This window comes from Hippoglossus stenolepis, chromosome 8, assembly GCF_022539355.2.
Source record: "Hippoglossus stenolepis isolate QCI-W04-F060 chromosome 8, HSTE1.2, whole genome shotgun sequence".
Classification (NCBI taxonomy): Eukaryota; Metazoa; Chordata; class Actinopteri; order Pleuronectiformes; family Pleuronectidae; genus Hippoglossus; species Hippoglossus stenolepis.
The window spans coordinates 15457807-15472949 of record NC_061490.1 but is presented as its reverse complement, the minus strand read 5'-3'; the positions used below and the strand labels follow the sequence as shown (position 1 = coordinate 15472949).

Sequence of the window (15143 nt, the reverse complement as noted above, 5' to 3'; positions counted from 1 at the left end):
TTTGTAAGTGTTGTATGTCGATGTCACAAAATGCTGCAAAAACTCTAATAGGATGTTATAATGAGATTAAGATGTACACATGACTACATTGAATAACTAAGGGTTTCAAATACTCCATATATCTTAATTTGATTATTGCTTTTTTTAAGTATGACTTTATTCAGTTTAAGGTCATCTGAAAATACTGTTTACATAACAGTGTCTTATTCAGACTATTGTCTCTATCTGGTTAATATCTGAATATTTGTGTCCATGTAAACATTTCTACTCTTGTAGGAACCAACAGTTTGAAAGATTTTCTCTGTTGGAAGTTGACTTTAGTCTATTTACAGATAACATATCTATCAGACGATCATGAGATGGTGACAAGCCTCTTTTAAAAATAAAACCACATACTGTGAAGGCTGAAGCAAGTTTCCACTCTCCTCCACAAGCTGATTTATTTTTTACATAAAGTAAACAAACATTAATCAGTGGCTGCCTTAAAAACCTTGTCTATGCTTCGGAAAGTGATCAGGTGTAATTTGAAATATGTAAACTTAACAGTTAAAGGCTCAAATGATGCAAACTAGTTAGCATGATCATTTAAAACGTACTCATTCTCTGACCTGTTCTCCTCTGTGAGACCTTTGCATCCCTCTCTGTCTCTTAGATAGAGAGTTTTGTGTGTGTGCTCCACCGCTTCATGACATGACTCACTCTCATTAGCATCACTAATCAACTGTCATCGCATTGACCCACTGTTTCTGTGCGAGTCTCGGTCTAAATTAGGAGATACATGCTCAGCTGCTCACTTCTCATTCACCCTGAGTTGTCTTGTCTGTTTGAAGTCGATAAAAATTCGACTTTTCACATTTGTAATTAACGCGACAGTTACTCTTCTGATGAATGCAGTTGAGTTGATGTTCAAGTCCCTGTTGTTCAGCTCTCTGTTGTGGCGACTCACTTGAGCTGCAGCTCTGCCTGTAGCAGTCTCTTACAATCAGACAGAGGCTTGATTGTGATGTCTTTACCAGAGTGTTTTTCTCTTCTCTCCCTCTGTTGGCTCAGGTCTGTCTGGGTTCCGACAACTTCACTTATTGCACATGTGGTTGATGCAATTCACACATTTCCTCTTGTTGTACTTTGCAATATTTTGTCAGTATTGTAATAATATATAGTTGCATTAGCTTTCTTTTTATCGGTCCATGCTGAAAAGCTTTCAGTAAAGCCAGACTGTTTTATCAGTTGGTCAATATAATTGGCTGAATAAAAGATGTATAGGTATCCGCGTTTATACTTGCAGATATGAGCTGATATGTAAACTTTTATTTTAATGAATAAACAATGCTTAAAAAATATGAATTTATTTAAAAAAAAACTTGATTCAAGTTCTATATTATTGGTTGTATTTGTGTTTCCTTTTTATATGTATTAATTTATAATCAAGTGTAATTACATTTCTTCGTCAAAAAGGTCAGTCATAGCATATCTCCCAAATATAGGTATCGACATTGCCCCCCCCTGAAATCCATTTCGGTCAGGCTCTAGATTTCAGGTTTTTCCTCATTAAATATGTTCTTCTTATTTTTTTTCTCTCTGTAGGTGCAAGAACAAGTTATACCCCGATAATCTTCCACGTACCAGTGTGGTGATTGTATTTCACAATGAGGCGTGGAGCACGCTGCTGCGAACCGTCCACTCCGTCATCGACCGCTCTCCGCACTCACTGCTAGAGGAGATTGTCCTGGTGGACGATGCCAGTGAGAGGGGTATGTTCCACACACACACACACACACACACACACACACACACACACACACACACACACACACACACACACACACACACACACACACACACACACACACATAATTCCTTCAGTGCCTCTTGTTTGAGGCTTAACCTATTTTTTTAGAGAACTACTGTATGATTTGACTTTGTGTATGAGTGTGTGTGTGTGCAAGTCCGTGTGCCCGTGCCCAACAGCCAGTCAGCATATACTGTATATGCTGTGTGAGCCACTCTATCCTGTGCAATGCTTATAATCCCTGTTTGGGGGAGATTAGGTCTTTAATTTGCCAGCCGCAGGGATTACACTCTGTTATTACCCTCAATCCCCCCCAGCCGCCACCACACAGCACCATTACACCCTATGGGACCTCAGGTTTGATGGTAGTGTAGGCGTGTAGGGAGGAGAGCTCTCTGCTCGTAGATGGGATTTTGGCATACAAGCTGAGGCACCTGCACAAAAACATAACCACACATTTATGTTTGATCTGTGCTGGTAACAAAACAGGTTGGAGGGGGTGTTTGTAATCCAGCCTCTGCTGTTTGTTTCTGTCTGTCTTGTGTGCAGGTTTGTGTATTCAGGGTTTTTCCCTGGTTTTCTGGGGGGCTGGGGTGGAGGGGATATGCATTGTTGCATCATTATGACTATCTTCATTGCAATATTCATAACCAGAATGGAACACATACCTCTGCTAAGACCCAACAGTCCCCTTATGTAACCACATAAAAATGTACTAGATTACTATTACTGCCTTACTTTTTTTCCATCAAGATCCATTCATTATTCTCAGAGAAATCAATGAAAATTGTTGAATAACGTCCTATCTCTCAATGTAAAAAAATCCTGGATCTGGATCCACACCAAAATTGAATGGGTTCTTCTCTGACCCATACCGCAACCAGGTTTCCTGGTAATCAGTTGCGTAATCCTGCTAACTAACAGACAAACAAACACTGATGGAAACATTATAAAAATGCTCACTGACAAAGTGAACAACATGTCCTGTCGTCTCTCACATTTTTGTGAGTGATCACACTGTGCCCCATACAAAACAACATTGGTAAAATAAGACTCATAGTTAATGGATTTGTTCTGCAGTTTCCTCATCCAGCCATAACCATCAGACAATGAAACAGCGTTTGGCTGCTTACCAAAATCATTGTTCGGCTGGACGTCTATAGACAGGTCAATGTCCAGAGGCTACTGAGTGACTGCAGCTAGTCGATTCCTCTCGTGCTCATTTTGAAAGAATCGCTGTAGACCATATACTGTTTATAAAGCTGGACAGCGTGCGTCCACTTCCTCCCACTATCCAGAAATCCAGTCAAAATATCCGGTATAAGAACGCCGCCATCTTGCACATTTGGATTCTGAGTCTGCTCTTAGCAATAGGGAGATGGAGCCAAGCTAGTGAGGTCCCATCAATACACATGCTTGACCAATCACACTATACTGTAGCCAGCCGACAGAATCAGCTTTTGGGGAGCTTTGGGGAGCTTTCATGTCGTCCATCTTTATGCTAAAGACTCAAACACTCACTAGCTTTGCCACATTAAGGCTACAAAAGACTCATAATGCAACACTGGAACTTGCTTGCAGTCAAAAGTATTATCTGTTGTAATGAATGAAGTGTAACTGTTGAGTCCTGAATTAATAAAGACCATTTTTGTTTCAGAAAAAAAAAACATTGTCTCATATTAGGACCAATATGCCCTCCAGAGCAGAAGAGAACTCTCAGCATTGTTCTGTCTGTTCATTTGATTTAGGATCTGTGCCTAAGTTATATAATATATGTGTTTCTGAGAACTCTGCTATTGTTTCCTTTTTCATTCAATTCAACGTGTTCATTTGTATGTTTCAGATTTCCTCAAGCGACCATTGGAACAGTATGTCAGAAGACTTGAAGTCCCTGTCAAAGTGGTGAGGATGGATCAGCGCTCTGGACTTATCCGTGCTCGTCTCAAAGGAGCGTCCCTCTCCACTGGCCAGGTGTGTGCATGTGCACACGTACATGCACAAACATGACATCCAGTACCCAGTGACCTGTTCTCCATATGGTGTGTGCACTGCTGGGTTTGTCTGACGCTTTCTCTCCATGTGTCTAGGTTATAACCTTTCTGGATGCTCATTGTGAATGCACAATGGGGTGGCTGGAGCCTCTGCTCGCCCGTATCAAGCATGACAAGTAAGACACACACAAACACACAGGAGATCTACACACCACTGGCAAGCATTAAAACAAAAATCAATAAACTATTGTTGAGCCTGTAGGGGGCTTGTCGTCGTGTTTATTTGATGCTTAATTACTTGTTGTCCGATTACTGCTTCCTGCAAGCTGGTACTCAAAAACACACACACACACAAAACATAAGATGTGATGAGTTATGGCTGAAGGTTTCATCACAGCATGTATTATTGTTGTAGTGGATTTGGTCCTGGAGGTGCCACACCTTGTAGATGAGCACTTAGTCGTAATTGATGACCACTCAACAGGCATATTGTACTGTGTTTGTGTGTGGGTGGGGTTAGGGTTGTGTGTGTTTATATGTCTGATGTGTTTCTGTTTGCTGTAGGAAAACAGTGGTGTGCCCCATCATCGACGTGATCAGCGACGACACGTTCGAGTACATGGCAGGTTCCGACATGACGTACGGAGGCTTCAACTGGAAGCTCAACTTCCGCTGGTACCCTGTACCCCAGAGAGAGATGGACCGCCGCAAAGGAGACCGCACACTGCCTGTCAGGTTGGTGACACAGTTGGACGAGCCGACCAGTGACTCATAGGGGTTTTACTTGCAGTATATGTGTGTCCTCCAGCTGAAGGGCAGCTGTTGAACCGGCCCTCTGACCTCTGCTGGGTCGAGCAAAAAGAGAATTTGGCTACAGGGATGAGGCCTGAATCATGTCAGTGTCATAACCATGCACACATGATCGTACTCATTAAGCTATTTGAAATAACATCTGCTTGTAACTTTAGCGTCGCTGATAGGCATTCACAATTAACATGCGCAGCAGAATCGTATTTCACCATTACATTTTCATCAGAATGATAAAGTGTTCTCAGGACACGATGACTAAAAAAAATACAGTAAACTTTCCTCTGTTGTTCAAGTCAAGATGATTAAGTGAGATCATGTGTAATTCTTTTCCATGCACCATTTCTCATGGTCCAGCACTTGGAAGTAAAATCAAGGGGCTTATTTCTGCTTGTCTATCATCTCTTCTTCCTGCTCTTGTTTCTAAGCACGCTTAGCGCCATTATTCAAGGTCACGCACATAATACATCTTATGTAACACTCTTCGCCCCGGTTTCACGGCTCTGCCTGACAACATTTTCCTAAGGATGACTTGTGGGTGGCCTAAAAAACTAAAAGTTTGTTGTTTTGTTTTAAGAAATTAAGAAGTATTTTACACTTATGACACAATTTACATAAACACTGTCCTGTCGCGCAGCAGTTTCATGTTATTGGGAAACACTTACAAGCTATTGCACATTAACAACAGAGACTTCAGAGGGAAGCACATCCTATTTACTTTCAATCATGCACCAATATAGTTGATATAACTTCTTATAATGTGCCACTGGTAAATCAGTAGACTATACTGGTGTTATTTCAAATTTGCGTTACTTATTAAGTTTGCTGTTAAAAAGTTATTAAAGGGACTGTTCTTCCTTGGCCAGTGCATAGGAAGCTACAGAACTGTCACACACTGAGAGGCCTCAAAGAGTGATGGTGAAGGAGGAAACCTCTGCAGCTCAACTGGTTGTTATGGACTCGTCTACCTTGTAATTTGTAGAACTGTGGAAAAGTGTGTGGTCACTTTGAAAGACTCTCCTCATGGCATGACAGAAAAAACACTATCCAAGGTCTAAGGAAAATCCTCCGAACATATTAATTGACCTCGTGACCCTCTTCAGACCTGGTATCAACATCTGTTTCCTGTGATCCTATCACAAGTACGTCACACCTGGCTTTAAAATGTGTCTCTGCACGTGTCTCCAGTGAACAGGGATCACATTTCTCTTCCCTGCTCTATATGCAAATACACACAGAAATCAATTCTGTTCACAGAGACCAAATGATCGTGTCTGAGTATGTCTGAGGTGTGTTCACGCCTGTACTTAAGAGATGTAGAAGGGCCTGGATCCGCCCCTTTATCCAGATCCTCTCCAAAATTGAATCAGTTCATTCTTGGGTCATGCCCCAAATGGCTTTGAAAACGTAAACCTACTTAGCAAATGTAAAAAATAGTTTTTTTTTTAATAGTTTTTTATAGTTTCTGTCACTTTCTTTATTTGATGTAGCAGAGTTTGTGTTTATTTAAATGTCACAGTGTGTTTTTTAAGCAATAAACTGTGTTTCAAGTGTTAAATGCTTCCTGTTTATATAGATGTCTTTCATTAGAGATTGTTGCTGTGACACGACATATCATTGGTCCACTGTAAATGCTTTTTTTTGCTTTATTATTATTATGTGCTTCAGTTGTGTTAAAAGAGTGATTTAATTAGAAGTCGAGTTCGAGCTTTGAAATGTTACGGTGCAAAGAAAATATTTGTTTTTCTCCACTTCTCCGTTTCTTATTATTTCTGACTCTCCGCTAAATACTGCAAACAAACCACGACCTCGCGTGCTCTCGGAATGTGTTTCATCTGCGTCTTTGTTTGTGTGCACGGTATTATGTGTTGATATGTGAACTTAGTTGTTAAATGAAAGTAAATTCAGGCACCAGGGAAAACAAACCAAATCAGTTTACGAGGCAGAGATAAAGGAAGGACATAAACACTGACACCGCCATCACAACCACAGAGCAGAAAAGGACTAAATGGGGGGAAGAAGCAAAGAGCAGGGCGTGTGAGCGGCGAAATTTAAAACTCCGATGGGATCTGTTGCTACAGTGTGACCTTTAGAAAACAAGCCACATGTGAATTAAGTGGCACTGACTCACCTCAATCTTGGTTTACACTGCTCTCCTGTGTCTCCTCAGGACTCCCACCATGGCAGGCGGCTTGTTCTCCATAGACCGAGATTATTTCCAGGAGATCGGCACGTATGACGCAGGCATGGACATCTGGGGTGGAGAGAACCTGGAAATCTCTTTCAGAGTGAGTGAACACACCCGCAGCCAATTGACATGACGGTATTCTTCCATTCACTGGCAGGCATCCAGGAGTGTCTGCTCAGGGTCCCAAACACACACATTACACTTGAGTTTGACTGCTCACTGACTAAAGTGTTGACTTGACTAATTCTTTGTCAGGCGTCATCCTGACTGGCTCTCAATCAGACTTATTCAGGCTGTCACAACACGGACACGACCAATCTGTGTCTTCCATCTCCCAGCGGAGCTCACTGATCAGCCCATTCAGTGATCAGGCCTCTCAGTGTGCGTATCCTACACAGTGAACTATATGTGTGTTGTTCTTCACAGATCTGGCAGTGCGGTGGGACGCTAGAAATTGTCACATGCTCTCATGTGGGTCACGTGTTCAGAAAGGCGACGCCCTACACGTTTCCCGGGGGAACGGGACAGATCATCAACAAAAACAACCGGCGCCTGGCAGAAGTGTGGATGGATGAATTTAAGAACTTCTTCTATATCATCTCCCCTGGTGAGTTGGGCCGTGTGTGTGTGTTAGTGTGTTGTGCGTGTATGTGCTCATGTGTGGAGGTTAATCTCTGTGGCAGGTGTGATCTATCCATTAACCCAGTGACAGTGTGATATTGCAGTTGCGACCCAGCAGTGCAGGACAGGGGGCGGCGAGCAATTTCACGCTACGAAGCAGCTATTAACTCACACAATCACTCACTCACACACATATACAGAATAAAGAATATTTTTAGATGCGTTAGTAACACCCTCACAAACTCGGTTTAACGCATCCGTTGTGTAAACAGGCTGGTTTAGGGGAACTCATCAGACAAAACCCATCTTTTAAACATAACTTTTAACGAGAAACTTCTTCCAAAATTGTAATTTTAATTTGTGAGGACTTCTTAAATCTATTTAATTTGTTTATTTTGAAAGTCATTCCTTCCTGTGTCATTTTTAATGTTTCTATTTCTTGCATCTGTCTTTTATGTGGTGGTTTTTTTTGTGATGCAGATTGTGTTGCATCTTTTTTGTATGAAATGTGCTGTATAAATAAAGTTTTAGTTATTCGTGTTAGCAGCTTCAGAACAAGCTATATAACTTAAGTTGTGTCCTTTATGTTTTCGGGTTGTTCATTTGTCTGTCCATCCAATTCTCATGCGTGCAATTTCTTCACATTTGGCTTTAACATTCAATTGGACTCGAGGATGAATTGATTAGAATTCGGTGGTCAAAGGTCACTGTGACCTCATAAATCATGTTTTTGGCCACGACTCGTATGTTAATTATGATACAAATATCTATTAGGATACAATAATGAAATTATGATATTTTATTTCCAAAAGGTCAGAAGTCAGATTCACTGCGACATCATAATCATTCTGAAAAAACACTTTCCTGGCCGTGATTTAACATCAGGAACAAAGCGGGTGATTGTGATCGTTCTGCCTAAGACTTGACTGGTCGGCCGAGGTGTTCAACCACAGGACAGATCAAAGGGTTGATCAGACACAGCAAGTCAGAGGAACCAGGCTGTTTAATGTGCTGATCATGTTTTCTGCTCTTTTGCCAGTCACAACATAATCAGTTCATCAGAAGTGGATTACCCCGCAAAGCTGGCTCCAATACGTGTTTTCCCTGAATCTAGGTTTTCATTGGAATCATAAGTCATGAAATCACATTGTTAAGTAGAGCAGCCGCCTTCTGTAAAAGTCGATTAGATGCTCATCAGATAGATTTCTGCTGGAGTTCCACTTAAGTCCCTTTCAAACACTTGATCATCTGAGACATGAGCTCTGAAATCCAATGATATTGTGACTGTGTGTGTCACATAATAATGTGGCCTTTACCAATGACACTCTTTAGATAAGTCTTTAATGGAAAAATGTATTTAATAACCATTAAACAACAAACTAGGACCTGACCTTTTGTGTTTGTTGTGTGTCTGTCCAGGTGTGACCAAAGTGGACTACGGTGACATCACATCTCGCAGTGCTCTGAGACAAAAGCTCCAATGTAAACCATTCAGCTGGTACCTGGAGAACGTCTACCCCGACTCCCAGATCCCCAGACACTACTACTCCCTGGGAGAGGTACACACACACACACACACATTACCACACACACTAGAGACCCTTTCATTTATTGTAAGACAGACAGTTACAGACGCATCTACGACTAGTCTGAAATCCAATAAACAAATAACTGTGAATTACATGTTTTATGTTCAGGTTACTCACTGTGGTTGTGTATTTGGTTCAGATCCGAAACGTGGAGACCAACCAGTGCCTGGACAACATGGCCCGCAAGGAGAACGAGAAGGTCGGCATTTTCAACTGCCACGGCATGGGAGGCAACCAGGTAAAAAAAAACAACACAAAGAAACAACAACTGACACAAAATACAAAATGAACCATGTTTATGTTAACAGTAAAGTCAGTCCAGGAAGTAATCATGAGAGAGAAGTGCTTGTAAAACTGATTTGTATTAAAAGCTGCAATCTGTTGATGATGCAGGTGTTTTCCTACACGGCCAATAAGGAGATCAGGACTGACGACTTGTGTTTAGACGTGTCCAAGCTCAACGGACCCGTCATGATGCTCAAGTGTCACCACCTCAAAGGCAACCAGCTCTGGGAGTACGACCCTGTGGTGAGTGGACGAAAACAGGAAGACAAACATGTTGGAATGCATGTTGGGAAATGATGATAAATAATGTGGAATGACTGGTGTAGTAAATCTACATGTACACAGATGGTTTTCATGCAGGTCTTTTTAATTATTTAATTATCACCAGAAAAAAACTAGAGTTGTATATTCCGAAGACTCGTCATTTATGTTTTTCTGTTTAAAATTAGTATAAATAAAAAACCGTTAACCCTGAAAAGAAATCAATAACGGTGGACTCACACGTATGTGTTAGAGCGAGGAGGCAGAGGCTGCTGGTGAAGCTGCTGGGTTCATCTGGTTGTGCATTTTATCTTCTGTGTTGCTTCTCATTAGCATTGTATTGACAGCTAGCGGGACACATTAACTAACGTTGTGTCCCGATCATGAAACTGTGATTATTGTCAGCTTGATGATCTTGTCTGCGACACGCCCACCATCAAGCATGAACACAAAGCAAACATGTAAGTCCAGCGTTGAGGAGACAAAATCCTCGAAAATATGCAAAAACAATTAAGCAACTACAAAAAATAGGTTTTCGCCAGTAACAAGGTCGTCTTGCAATTGCAGCTCAGAAAATCCCTAATATTTGTTACAGTTTTCAATTGTTATTTCTATTAAACAAGAAGGAATACTAATGGCTTCCCTGTTGTTAACTGACTATAATGAGCCCTGTGTATTCCCAGTACACAAACTTTATGACAACACATATTTCAGACCAGCTGTCAGTTCAGTCAGTATTTATCGTCTTCACTTAGAGGGTAATATATTCTCGGTGACACATTACCCAGCCCAACCACAGCACGTCTCACACTGAGAGCCAAAACGAAATGGTGTCAAAAAACACAGCCGGGGAAAAAAAATCCATGGGAATTATGATAGAAAATAAGACTAAGATCCTTGTGTATAGCTGTGCTTTTTAGATTGTAGATTTCTAAACATGCTTATGTGATGTGCTTCCCCTCTCACACACGTGCTCTGTGTTTCCTGCTGTGCAGAAGCTGACTCTGATCCACGTCAACAGTAACCAGTGTCTGGACAAGGCCAGCGAGGAGGACAGCCAGGTGCCCAGCGTCAAAGACTGCACACACACACGCTCCCAACAGTGGCTGCTCCGCAACGTCACACTACCAGAGGTCTTCTGACCACAAACACACAACACACAGCAGCCCAGAGTAAGCGACGAGGGGAATGGACGTGTTTATTAAAGCGTGGGCACCGGTAGAGGAAAGACTTCCCACGAGGGGACGCTGGAGGGGAGGAGGACGGATTAGATGGTACTACCTCTGCCAGAGATCAGAGGGAGGAGTGTGTTCGACCCTCCTCCAAAACGGGGAAGAGAGGAAAGACTCCTTTTACGTTTTTTATTTTGTTGATTTTTTTCAAAAGAGATTTTAACCAGAGAGACTCAATATGAGACTGCCTGGTGGAGTCGAGGCTCTGCACTCACAGCTTCCCTGGACACAGCAGTCCACCCCTCAACTCATCACTTAAGGTTTACTGACTGCCTCTTATGAGCGAGTGTATGCACTTAGATGTGTGTCTGCCTGCACAGGTGTGTGTTCTCTGAGATGAATGTATGCTTTGAGAATTCCTGAATTCCTGGTTCATTACTTTTCTTTTCTTTTTTTAATTTAATTTTGTATTGGATTTTTGAAAATGAACTCTGGTGAACTCATATGAAGAAGAGTGCATGAGGACGTGAGCGTGCGTGTGTATGTGTGAGACTGTCCGTGTGCACGTGTCAGAGCCCCTCCTACAGACCTGCAGCAGTGTATGTCTCCCTCTGGTGTTACTCCTCGGCATTTCATCCTAAAGACTGACGCCTCCTCGCTGAGGAATTTTCCAAGGAACTGCAAATTTAAAAAAGGAAAACGAAAAAAAAAAAACCAGGAGGACGAACACTACGTCTGCCACCTGCAGAGATCTAGTGATATAGGAAAAAAGATGTTTGTGATATCTTGAGATTTCTATGTCCCGTTTTTACATGGCTTTGTCTGTTTCTACAGTCCTGTGAGAGTCACAGAGCAGTAACCCTAGTCTGTCTGTCCGTCTCGGTTGTCTTTAACAGTGTTGAACATAGAGCTACCAGGCACATACACACAGGACTCTGCATATGTAACTGATGTTCACTGCCTAATGTAGTGTGAAACATAGGGAACTCTCCCATAAGGCAATACATAGTCTCACACACACACACACACAGTAAACATAGGAAAAAAGGCTTCACTAGCCTGAAACTTTAATCCATTTTGGCATATCTTCTTCTCAATGACCTCTTGTACAAAAAAACTACACTCCAAGGGCTTCTTCCCTCCAGCGGAGTGTGTGGATGACTGCGTCAGTGCGGGTTTCATAACTAATCAGTCCATCAGCTCCCTGTTTTCCAGAACAAGCCGCTCTAAGTCCTCACTGTTGGACGACCAAGAGCCCGTAGCATAGGCTGACAGCAGATCAGCGTACTCCTGCTTCTGTCGTACAAAAAGCTTGCTTCACAGAGCCGAGCCTCGGTTCTCTCCTGAGGACATATCTACAGTAGGAAATGAAGCCTGGGACGCAGCGAGAGTATCAACAGACGTCGCTAAAACTTAATCAGGGACAGACTAACATTGTAGAGAGCCGAACGGAGTGAAAGTGTTAAACTGTGGATCACAAAGAGCACAGCAGCAGCAGCAGATGACATATCTTAATCCATAACTACATATCTCTCTTTACAAGCTCACCCGCAGTATTCCACTGTTCATATCTCTGTGAGGAGCCAAACAGGCTCCACAGTTTCATCAGTGCATCATGTTTTCTTTAAACTTCTGTCTGTATCGCTCCTGTGAGTCAGAGCAGGAGGTGACTTCATAAAGGTTTTAACCATTTCAGCTTCCTCCAGTGGAGGAAGAGTTTACACGCCGGACACGTCACTGGTTCATCTTTGTTGTGGACACGGCCGTGAGGAGGGTGTCGACAGATTTCTTTTTTTTCTTTCATGTCAAAGCGAGTGAAGATGTGAACGGTTTCTGATTGTGACACCGGGGGGGGGGGGTGTATCAGATGTTCAGATTTTCAGGGGTCGGGATGGGGGGGGGTTTGCAGCTGACTGACATGTCCAGGCTTCCACACTGAGCTGATCCAAATGTAGAAAATAAAGGTGAAAAAGTTTACAGTACGATACGAGGAGCATGTTGATTTCTGCCTTTGTCTGTTCACATGTTGATAAAACACACAGAAACAAACACAGGTCCCTGAACGTCCCTCTGCTGCAGGGACATGAATCTGTTTAACAAAATGTTTAGTTCAGTTTCACTTTAATTTACGCTTTAGTTTTGCATTACAATAATAACTCAATTCTGCTAATATTCCGGTGTATTGTTGAATTTGAGGTTGATGTTTGTTTCTTGACTTTTGAAAACGGCAGTTGTCTAGAAAAGCACTAAGAGTGAAACCACATTTAAATTCACTAGATCTGTGCACACACTCCTAGATATCAGCCGCCTGAACATTGTCTATCATGGTCCTTGAATTATTCTCTAAGAAATCAACCTACTGAAGTGAAACTGTATTTTCTGTCAGCTGCTGTTTCCAAGGTCAAAAATCAACTGACCAATGCCAACACGGAGAAGAAGAGTAAAAAGTGAATAATGTAAAGATTGATCAGAAACAATTCCATCACAATGACTCAAACCTTATCTGTTGATGATCAAAAGTTGTAGAACCAAATGAGTAAGTGGATTTATTTTCCTTAATTTAGATAAATGTTATATTTACTCAACAGGATATTTTAAGTTGACATACACTGACACTGATATGGTGTAAATTTGATAATCTAATATCAGTATATACATTGACACGGCTGATGAGTAGGTGTCCGGATCCTGAGCTGTGACCAGTGCTGCATGTTGAGGGGGAAAAGAAGATGAACCTGTTTTATCTCCTCAGTGAGAATCACATCACAGCAGCGGAGGTGAGTCTGAGCACAAACCAGATGAGTCCTGTGGGGAAACTGTGCTCTGCCTCTTTAATCCTTCACTCGGAGCAGTGTGAAGGTAACGGAGTCGGGGCGGCGGCGGCGGAATGACTACGTGTTCTGTGGAGAGTGGATTATTCCAACTCCTCCGCTTGATCTGTTGAATTATTCATTTGCCGGGATTAGGCCCGACGAGAGCCATCAGGAGGACACATTAGAAAAACAGTGCTTTGCATGCAGATTCTGTGATGTTACATTTTGAAGTATTTGTTTTCTGAAAGCGTCTCCTGTCCAGCAAGTGAGGTTTTATACTAACACAGCTTCTTGTTGCAGACGACCAGTGATTCCAGCTGAAATGAGACAAAAACAGAAGATGTATCAGACTCTCCATGTTGTGTTGCTGAGATGATGGGATGTAAATCTGCAGAGTGTGAACCTCATCGTCTTCCTCTCTCTGGTCCTGGGTGAAGATGAATCTGCCGTGTGGATTCAGAGAAAGTCTCCTTCAAGGAGATGCCTCCCTCCGAGTGGAATGAATGACTCTGCCGTTAAGGAGATTTAAAGCTGTGTGATTTCAGGAAGACTTCACTCTGGTTTATGTGCTGCAGACTTCACAAGAACCATGTGGAGCCTTTGATAGGAAGAAATGGATCAAAGCCCAATCGGGCCGCGGCCCCCGAGGGGAAACTCGGAGAAGAGACAGAATACTGAAGCGTTTTCAGGGGAACACAGTGAATTCATCAACTCATAAATGTGTCCATCAAATTGATTTGTTTTACTGTCTTAATGATCTTATCTGTGGAATCAACTTCATATTTTTAATTTGCTAGACAAGGAACTATCTCATTAATTTAAACTCCTCTTTGATTTGTTGGAAGCGGCCTTTTGTTGTTTCTCTAAACACATTTTCTCTTAAAGACTGAGTGAATAAATTGTATATTCTGTCATATATAGATTATAAGAATACTCAGTTACTTTATCTGATGAGTTTTAGCTGATTATCTATCATCTAATATTGACAATATTATAGTGTGAGACTAAGACAAAAATGGGATTTTATTAGTTTAATCCAATAAATAACCAATAAAGTAATTTATTGATTTATTACAGTTTTGAGAAAAGGTTTACTTTAACATAATTCATTTAATACTTATCTGTCAGACTGGTTCCTCTGTTACACTGATCTGTACTTTTAGAAACCACACTGCTCATTTGACCTTCAGCCTCCATGTGGTGCAAACACCTTAAACTCTGCCGCCCTCCTCCTGTAAGTATGACGTCCATTTCTCATAATTGTGACCTAATGTCTCATTATTACATGAAAAAGATCTTGTTAGTTTATGGTAATTATTAATCATCACTGCATGAGAGGCAGAGGTGCTGTCGCGCTTCTTCCTGTCCTCCTTGGTCTGGAACTGACTAGTCTTCACTTGTGTTAAGAAAAAAAAAGGATAAATTAACTTTTTAGATTATATTTGTTTATATTTTTTAGAAAATTAATTGTGCTGCTGTTCTCTCATACTAACAAGATCCTGATTTTATTATCAGATGTAAATCGTAATTATGATGAAACAAAACATCCTTTTCTTCTGTGAATGTGATGCACGTGTGTAATGTGGGATTAAAACAGGTTATAAGTTATTTTGTTTTCCATTTCCTC

At 41.6% G+C, this 15143-nt stretch overlaps 1 protein-coding gene across 2 annotated transcripts in view; it reads left to right on the top strand.

The window, feature by feature from the left end:
- The window catches only part of galnt1 (UDP-N-acetyl-alpha-D-galactosamine:polypeptide N-acetylgalactosaminyltransferase 1), a 40369-nt gene extending 27684 nt beyond the window's left edge, over positions 1-12685 (top strand). For both annotated transcript variants that reach the window (XM_035163687.2, XM_035163686.2), the window contains 10 exons: positions 1585-1751; positions 3633-3760; positions 3877-3956; positions 4345-4515; positions 6758-6875; positions 7202-7382; positions 8816-8955; positions 9125-9223; positions 9379-9513; positions 10527-12685. In XM_035163687.2, coding sequence (XP_035019578.1) covers positions 1585-1751; positions 3633-3760; positions 3877-3956; positions 4345-4515; positions 6758-6875; positions 7202-7382; positions 8816-8955; positions 9125-9223; positions 9379-9513; positions 10527-10673 — 1366 coding nt within the window. In that variant the 3' untranslated portion in view covers positions 10674-12685. The remainder of the gene's footprint in view (positions 1-1584; positions 1752-3632; positions 3761-3876; positions 3957-4344; positions 4516-6757; positions 6876-7201; positions 7383-8815; positions 8956-9124; positions 9224-9378; positions 9514-10526) is intronic.
- The last annotated feature ends 2458 nt before the right edge of the window (positions 12686-15143 follow it).